At 39.6% G+C, this 9,454-nt stretch overlaps 1 protein-coding gene across 1 annotated transcript; it reads left to right on the top strand.

Moving 5' to 3' along the window:
* The first annotated feature begins 1,069 nt into the window (after positions 1 to 1,069).
* il10 (interleukin 10) lies at positions 1,070 to 9,142 on the top strand. Its single transcript, XM_039015302.1, has 5 exons — positions 1,070 to 1,351; positions 3,243 to 3,302; positions 5,278 to 5,442; positions 7,587 to 7,649; positions 7,885 to 9,142. The coding sequence occupies exons 1-5, from the start codon at positions 1,181 to 1,183 to the stop codon at positions 7,978 to 7,980; spliced, it is 555 nt and encodes a 184-aa protein (XP_038871230.1). The 5' UTR covers positions 1,070 to 1,180; the 3' UTR covers positions 7,981 to 9,142.
* The last annotated feature ends 312 nt before the right edge of the window (positions 9,143 to 9,454 follow it).

Raw genomic sequence — 9,454 nt, forward strand, 5'->3', positions numbered from 1 at the left:
TTATGAACATGCTAGTCATATGAAGACATAACAATTCAAATACACCGAGTGGACAAAACATTAAGAACACCTTCCTAATATTGAGTTGCAGCCCCCTTTGCCCTCAGAACAGCCTCAGTTAGTTGGGACATGGACTCTACAAAGTGTCGAAAGCGTTCCACAGGGATGTTGGCCCATGTTGACTCCAAAGCTTCCCACAGTTGTGTCAAGTTGGCTGGATGTTCTTTGGGTGGTGGACCATTATTGATACACACAGGAAACTGTTGAGTGTGAAAAACCCAGCAACGTTGCAGTTCTTGACACAAACCGGTGCGCCTGGCACCTACTACCATACCCATGTTCAAAGGCACTTAAATCTGTTGTCTTGTCCATTCACCTTCTGAATGACACACATACACAATCCATGTCTCAAGGGCTTACAAATCCTTCTGTAACCCGTCTCCTCCCCTTCATCTACACTGATTAAAGTGGATTTAACAAGTGACATCAATAAGGGATCATATCTTTCACCTGGTCAGTCTATGTCACGGAAAGAGCAGGTGTTCCTAATGTTTTGACGCTGAATCGTTGAGATTAGCACTAGGGAAGCAGAACACTGTCGTGACGGACAGAAACACTCACAAAGCAAATTTAACAGAAATAAATGACTTGCATCTTTTCTGATACGTGTAGAAATATCTATTTATATCTATGTATTTAATTACCTATACCAGGAACTCCATCTCTCTATTTCTGTCCAAGGTCTTAAAAGACATGAGCGAGTGAATATGAAATGAGGAGGAAGGGAGGAGTGAGCTGTCTCTCATTACACACTCAGAACTTTCCCTAACGCAATAAACATGTAAATGACTGAATATGTTACATCATAAAACATCAAGTGTGAGGAGTTAACCCTAGTACTGCCAGGAACTCCCTCCCCCCCTAACCCCCATCACCAGATCACATGACCAACTCTGTTCGCATCACAGAGGAAATAGGTGAGGTGTTTCTCAGGGTATAAATGATGAGGGGTTTAGGCCAGAGTACACATGCTCTCCTGTCTGCTCCTCAAGAGGACAACCAGAACCAGCACACTCCAGTACCAGAGGACAACCAGAACCAGAAGTTGAGTGTGGAACCAATAGACTGCAGGACCAGTTGAGTGTGGAACCAATAGACTGCAGCACCAGTAGACTCCAGGATGTCTCCCTACTGTCTCCTCCTATCCGTGCTGCTGGCTGCAGCGCTGCAGTGTGAGCATGCCCAGAGCAGACGTGTGCCGTGCTTCGACCGCTGCTGCTCCTTCATAGAGGGCTTCCCCGTCAGACTGAAGGAACTCCGCATCGCCTTCTCCACCATCAGAGACTACTACGTAAGCTCTCTCTGTACACTATACTGCATATATAAGTACTACATATATACTATACTACATATAGAAGTACTAGATATATACTGTACTACTACCCTCATATATATGTGAATATACTATACTACTACGTAAGCGCTCTCTCTCTCTGTACACTATACTGCATATATAAGTACTACATATATACTATACTACTACCCTCATATATATGTGAATATACTATACTACTACGTAAGTCAAGGGCATAACTTTGTGTTGGATATTTGGGGGGGGAGGGGGTCAGGGTCACTTGGTTCCAGTGTCAACTCTCTTTAGGGGGGTCCGGGGCCATGCCCCCCGTGAGAAATAAATCTCTATATATACACACACACACACACACACACACACACACACACACACACACACACACACACACACACACACACACACACACACACACACACACACAAATAGCTATGAAATGGTTATATCTGGTGAATTTAAGGGAAAATACATCCCCCTCCCAAATAAAATCTTATAATTTTGTCAAAATTACCCTTATCACAACTGAAACACTATAGAATTTTTCTTATTGCTTTAAACTTCGTTCAGACAGTCGCCCACCAAGCTCAAACAATAGACTTCACAAATACATAGCAACAAATCATTGTCATTCACAATCAAGTTAAAAAAACAACATACATATTCAATAACAGTCAATAACCAGTTGCAACTTTATACAAAGATGGGTATATATATATATATATATATATATATATATATATATATATATATATATATATATATATATATAAAGGGCTCAGCTCTTGAATTGAGACTAAAGGACTCAGCTCTTTAGTCGCAATTCACTTAAATGCACCAAATACCTGTTGAGGCATATTGTTTTTCTATCTATGGTAAGCAGCTTGTCCTGGTGGATATGACAGAAAAGCAACGTGCTTCAATCTGTTTTGTATCATTGTTGAGCGCAGCCATGTCTTCAATCTCCATGACAACCAAATTAAATCAGAATGCAGGCAAACGACATTTGTTACAGTCAGGCTACAGTCAAGCCAAGATGAGGAGTTGAACCGGTAGGTCCAGTCTGTGTGTGATGTAAATTGCTGTGTAATGTGCTTTACCAGACTGCCTTATAACTCCGATGACCTGTTGATCCTCAACATGGACAGTGACTGACTGTCTCTGACCCCTTGCCATGACAACCAAATGAAATCAGAACACAGGCAACATCTGTTTCGTTATAGCACTTGGTAGTGATTGGACGATTGATACCGGAGCTCCGATGCTAGTTTCAAAGCAACTACTGATCCGTCACAATGTACCGATGCTAGTTTCAAAGTAACATTATCACTTAATCAATGATGTCCGAAGCTTCGTTTTTTGATCACGTGGTTGCAAAATCCCATTGATTTCGCTGTGTGTTCCAGTGCTTACTTTGATTCCAAGTTCCTTTCAAAACACCGACCTCTACTTGACACGGTACTTACAATGCAGTTAGGATTTGTTCATGGAATGTCACCTGAACAGTAGCTCAACAGGTAGAGAGAAGATCTCGGGGACCCGAACACTCACCGACGACAGGGAATTGGGTCAAATCCCAGCAAGACATGTTACATTGTTGTTCAAACCATGTGTTTAGTAAAGTAGAAGCTTCAGTGGCATAGTTTCAGTTTTTGACAGCAAAAAAAAAAAATCATTGATAGTAGGCAACTAACCACTACGCCAGAGACTTGATGAATATTGTGGAAGAAACGTAGATATATTAGCCTTCAGTAAAAGCATTTCACTCTACCGTTTACATTCACTATGTCCTGTGCACGTGATGAACAAACGTTGATTTGATACAAACCAAGCATCAGGATACAGAGTCTAAACTGGGCTTGTTTGTCGTCTGCAGGAGGCTAATGACGAGCTGGAGACATCCCTGCTGGACGAAGGGATTCTACACCACTTGAAGGTGAGTTGACATTATTCTGTCTATTCTAACAGCAGTTTCCCCCCGATGGAACGGCTCGAGACACTTCAGGACCAGGATACATGTTCAATCCATTCCTGAGTTAGAAGTGACATGAATATTAAGAAAATACCCTGATGGTTATACTAGTTATACTGATGGCTATACTAGTTATACTGATGGCTATACTAGTTATACTGATGGCTATACTAGTTATACTGATGGCTATACTAGTTATATTGATGTTTATACTAGTTATACTGATGGTTATACTAGTTATACTGATGGTTATACTAGTTATACTGATGGCTATACTAGTTATACTGATGGCTATACTAGTTATACTGATGGCTATACTAGTTATACTGATGGTTATACTAGTTATACTGATGGTTATACTAGTTATACTGATGGCTATACTAGTTATATTGATGGTTATACTAGTTATACTGATGGCTATACTAGTTATACTGATGGTTATACTAGTATTACTGATGGTTATACTAGTTATACTAATGGTTATACTAGTTATACTGATGGCTATACTAGTTATATTGATGGTTATACTAGTTATACTGATGGCTATACTAGTTATATTGATGGTTATACTAGTTATACTGATGGCTATACTAGTTATACTGATGGCTATACTAGTTATACTGATGGCTATACTAGTTATACTGATGGTTATACTAGTTATACTGATGGCTATACTAGTTATACTGATGGTTATACTAGTTATACTGATGGCTATACTAGTTATACTGATGGCTATACTAGTTATACTGATGGCTATACTAGTTATACTGATGGTTATACTGATGGCTATACTAGTTATACTGATGGTTATACTAGTTATACTGATGGTTATACTGATGGCTATACTAGTTATACTGATGGTTATACTAGTTATACTGATGGTTATACTGATGGCTATACTAGTTATACTGATGGTTATACTGATGGTTATACTAGTTATACTGATGGTTATACTGATGGCTATACTAGTTATACTGATGGTTATACTGATGGCTATACTAGTTATATTGATGTTTATACTAGTTATACTGATGGCTATACTAGTTATACTGATGGCTATACTAGTTATACTGATGGTTATACTAGTTATACTGATGGCTATACTAGTTATACGGATGGCTATACTAGTTATATTGATGGCTATACTAGTTATACTGATGGTTATACTAGTTATACTGATGGCTATACTAGTTATACTGATGGCTATACTAGTTATACTGATGGCTATACTAGTTATACGGATGGCTATACTAGTTATACTGATGGCTATACTAGTTATACTAGTTATACTGATGGCTATACTAGTTATACGGATGGCTATACTAGTTATACTGATGGCTTTACTAGTTATACTAGTTATACTGATGGCTATACTAGTTATACTAGTTATACTGATGGTTATACTAGTTATATTGATGGCTATACTAGTTATACTGATGGCTATACTAGTTATACTGATGGTTATACTAGTTATACTGATGGTTATACTGATGGCTATACTAGTTATATTGATGTTTATACTAGTTATACTGATGGCTATACTAGTTATACTGATGGCTATACTAGTTATACTGATGGTTATACTAGTTATACTAGTTATACTGTAGTAGTTCCATGCCAAATAGTGTTGGTTTTATTAACAGAGATGTATTTTTGAAATCCAATGTACTCCAAGAGTTGCTGGATAGTTTCCTCAGTTTAATTACCTTATCTTCAGTTAGGGTTAGCTATAATTACCTTATCTTCAGTTAGGGTTAGCTATAATTACCTTATCTTCAGTTAGGGTTAGTTATAATTACCTTATCTTCAGTTAGGGTTAGCTATAATTACCTTATCTCCAGTTAGGATTAGCTATAATTACCTTATCTCCAGTTAGGGTTAGTTAGTTACCGTTCCTCTCTCCGTCAGTATGATATTAATGATGTAGTTTCCTCATCAGAGCCCGGTGGGATGTCACGCTATGGACAGCATCCTGAAGTTCTATCTCGACACGGTGTTGCCCACCGCCATGAACAACAGGACACAGAACAACAACGACTTTAAATCTCCCATCGACTCCATCGGAAACATCTTCCACGAGCTGAAGAAAGATATCGTCCAATGCGTAAGTAGCCTGTCCCGATACGTAGCCTGCCCATACATTCTCTGCTGTTAGGGGGTTCTCGTCCAATGCGTAAGTAGCCTGTCCCGATACGTAGCCTGCCCATACATTCTCTGCTGTTAGGGGGTTCTCGTCCAATGCGTAAGTAGCCTGTCCCGATACGTAGCCTGCCCATACATTCTCTGCTGTTAGGGGGTTCTCGTCCAATGCGTAAGTAGCCTGTCCCGATACGTAGCCTGCCCATACATTCTCTGCTGTTAGGGGGTTCTCGTCCAATGCGTAAGTAGCCTGTCCCGATACGTAGCCTGCCCATACATTCTCTGCAGTTAGGGGGTTCTCGTCCAATGCGTAAGTAGCCTGTCCCGATACGTAGCCTGCCCATACATTCTCTGCTGTTAGGGGGTTCTCGTCCAATGCGTAAGTAGCCTGTCCCGATACGTAGCCTGCCCATACATTCTCTGCTGTTAGGGGGTTCTCGTCCAATGCGTAAGTAGCCTGTCCCGATACGTAGCCTGCCCATACATTCTCTGCTGTTAGGGGGTTCTCGTCCAATGCGTAAGTAGCCTGTCCCGATACGTAGCCTGCCCATACATTCTCTGCAGTTAGGGGGTTCTCGTCCAATGCGTAAGTAGCCTGTCCCGATACGTAGCCTGCCCATACATTCTCTGCAGTTAGGGGGTTCTATGATTATCTAATCAAGATATGTGTTGTATTTTTCATGCATTTTTTTATACATTTTAAAATGTATATTCCACTAACAAAAAATGACAATGCAATCCATTTAATCCCACTTTGTAACAGAACAAAATGTGAATACTTTCTGAAGGCACTGTATATAATCTGGTCCTATATAGTCTGGTCCTATATAATCTGGTCCTATATAATCTGGTCCTATATAATCTGGTCCTATATAATCTGGTCCTATATAGTCTGGTCCTATATAATCTGGTCCTATATAATCTGGTCCTATATAATCTGGTCCTATATAGTCTGGTCCTATATAGTCCTATATAATCTGGTCCTATATAATCTGGTCCTATATAGTCTGGTCCTATATAGTCTGCTCCTATATAATCTGGTCCTATATAGTCTGGTCCTATATAGTCCTATATAATCTGGTCCTATATAGTCTGGTCCTATATAGTCTGGTCCTATATCCTGTGAAAGTGTTCTGAGTGTATGATGTGAAAGTGTCTTGATGTGGTTTGGTTAAGGTCACAGGGATATTGTTGAGATGATATTTCCATGGTTGTGTTTCATGTCATTAAAGCTTTGTCAGGTTGTATGACATAGTAGCATATATAAACCTCGTCAGAAACCTCCGATTTAGGAGCCGGCCGGCGGTCTAACCCCAAAACACACAACACTGACACGGCTACTTCCTAACTTACACGGCATCCAAGAAACCTACTGTTTCCACGCTAGAGAGAGAGAGAGAGAGAGAGAGACAGAGAGAGAGATAGAGAGAGAGAGAGAGACAGAGAGAGAGAGAGATAGATAGAGAAAGAGAGACAGAGAGAGAGAGAGAGAGAGAGAGAGAGAGAGAGAGAGAGAGAGAGAGAGACAGAGAGACAGAGAGACAGAGAGACAGAGAGAGATAGAGAGACAGAGAGACAGAGAGAGATAGAGAGACAGAGAGACAGAGAGAGATAGAGAGACAGAGAGAGATAGAGAGACAGAGAGAGACAGAGAGAGACCCATATTTAACCCATATTTATGCTTATTTATTTTAACTTGTGTGCTTTAACCATTTGTACATTGTTACAACACTGTATATATATAATATAACATTTGTAATGTCTTTATTGTTTTGAAACTTCTGTATGTGTAATGTTTACTGTTAATTTGTATTGTTTATTTCACTTTTGTATAATATCTACCTCACTTGCTTTGGCAATGTTAACACATGTTTCCCATGCCAATAAAGCCCCTTGAATTGAATTGAATTGAATTGAGAGAGAGAGATAGAGAGACAGAGAGAGAGAGAGAGATAGAGAGACAGAGAGAGAGAGAGAGAGAGACAGAGACAGAGACAGAGAGACAGAATGTGTGTTTTGTGTTCCCAGTATACTTTTGCAGCAGCCAGCACTCTGGAACCAATACTGCTGCGTGGTGCAATCCTAATCTCTCTCTCTCTCTCTCTACAGAGGAACTACTTCTCCTGTAAGAAACCGTTTGACATCAACGAGTTCATCTCCTCGTATAAGAAGGTAAGTCTCCTTCGGCCTCAGCCTCTCAGTGAGTGAGTTGAGTGTGTGTGTGCGCACATATGGCGCGCGCGTGTGTGTGTGTGTGTGTGTGTGTGTGTGTGTGTGTGTGTGTGTGTGTGTGTGTGTGTGTGTGTGTGTGTGTGTGTGTGTGTGTGTGTGTGTGTGTGTGTGTGTGTGTGTGTGTGTGTATATGATTGGTTCCTCTAACCTGAGTGTGTGTTTCCTGTGTATCTAGATGCAGGATAAGGGCCTGTATAAGGCAATGGGAGAGCTGGACCTACTCTTCAACTACATCGAGGAGTACCTGGTCTCTAAGAGACGCAAACACTGACCCCTGACCCTGAGCCTGGACCAATCAGAATTTGCCAGTAGCTAACCCTAACCTCTAATAACCTCCGAAGCCCAAACATCTGGGATTGTGTCTTTGTGGAAGACCATGAGACTAAAGTGTATGGGTCCTGAGGACCTTCTCTCTACGTTAGTCTTTTAGTCCTACTTTTTAGTTCTGAAAGAACACCCTCAAGAATAACTTCTGAGGACTTCATCATTATAATATATGGCATTTACCTTTTATCCAAAGTGACTGAGAGTACTGCTTTCATACATTTTTGTATGGGTGGTGGCGCCAGTGGGGAGCGAACCCATGTTCCTGACCTTGGCTGAGCTTGCAAGCGCCACGCTCTACCAACTAAGCCACAAAGGACTTTTTCTTTAAAGTCCCTGAACCACATTTAGTCTCAGGTTAATCAAACGTTTATTACCGAGTCATATTGACTGAAACGTTCTGCTGTAAAGTTTTGCATCAAATTTGTAGCATTTTTTATTTTTATTTTTTAGGATTGACTTTCTGCACCTCCTTCCTTCCCCTATAGTCATGACGTTAAACTAGCCACCATGTGGAGTAAGGATTATGTGTTACTGTAAATGTGTAAAAACCAGTGAGAAGGGAAATCTAGGCTTCACATTTACCTGTGTGACAGAGAATGTACATTCACCTTTAACATGTTTTAATATGTGATCATTGACTGATCTGTAATAATGACTGTACTACACATGACCATGTTTACAACGTATTGCAACATTTAGCTATAGCTCACAGTATATTTACTACCAATATCAGTATTGATTTCAATTAAAACCTTCAGTGAATCTAAGTGGAATACTGCACCACAATGTTTATTAGTGTGGCTTGTGAAAAAAGTGTGGCTATACGAATTAATTCTGACATTATTTCGGACAACTTTTTAAAACTATTTACACTTTTTAAACTATTAAACTTGTATTGAACTTATTAAACTTCATCCACTTTCATGGGATTTCCTCGAAATTCTAAAGCTTCCATTGTTGAAAACTCCCAACATTCTATTCACAATAAACAATGTAACTTTGAACATAAATCAGCTACTTTGACCACTTTCCTACAACGTTGACAATAACTTAGAGGGTTTCCAAGAGAAAAAGCCCAGAATGTGCAAAGCTGTCATCGAGGCAAAGGATGGCTACTTTGAAGAATCTCAAATGTAAAATATATTTGTATTTATTTAACACTTTTTTGGTTACTACATGATTCCATATGTGTTTATTCATAGTTTTGATGTCTTTACTATTATTCTACAATGTAGAAAATAGTAAAAATAAAGAAAAACCCTTGAATGAGTAGGTGTGTCCAAACTTTTGACTGGTACTGTAGGAGTGCCTAAATATTTGTGAGGTAGAGTGTATTTGTGTTTAACCTTCATTTAGCCAGGTTAGACTAGTTGAGATAAAAATCAACCTTTCCACATCTCCTTTTTTAAGAGATTTTA

This window comes from Salvelinus namaycush, chromosome 20, assembly GCF_016432855.1.
Source record: "Salvelinus namaycush isolate Seneca chromosome 20, SaNama_1.0, whole genome shotgun sequence".
NCBI lineage: Eukaryota > Metazoa > Chordata > Actinopteri > Salmoniformes > Salmonidae > Salvelinus > Salvelinus namaycush.

Coding starts and splice junctions, on each gene's coding strand:
- il10 (XM_039015302.1), top strand. CDS start 1,181: ATGTCTCCCTACTGTCTCCTCCTATCCGTGCTGCTGGCTGCAGCGCTG. Junction 1,352..3,242: donor CCACCATCAGAGACTACTAC/GTAAGCTCTCTC, acceptor TGTCGTCTGCAG/GAGGCTAATGACGAGCTGGA. Junction 5,443..7,586: donor AGAAAGATATCGTCCAATGC/GTAAGTAGCCTG, acceptor CTCTCTCTACAG/AGGAACTACTTCTCCTGTAA.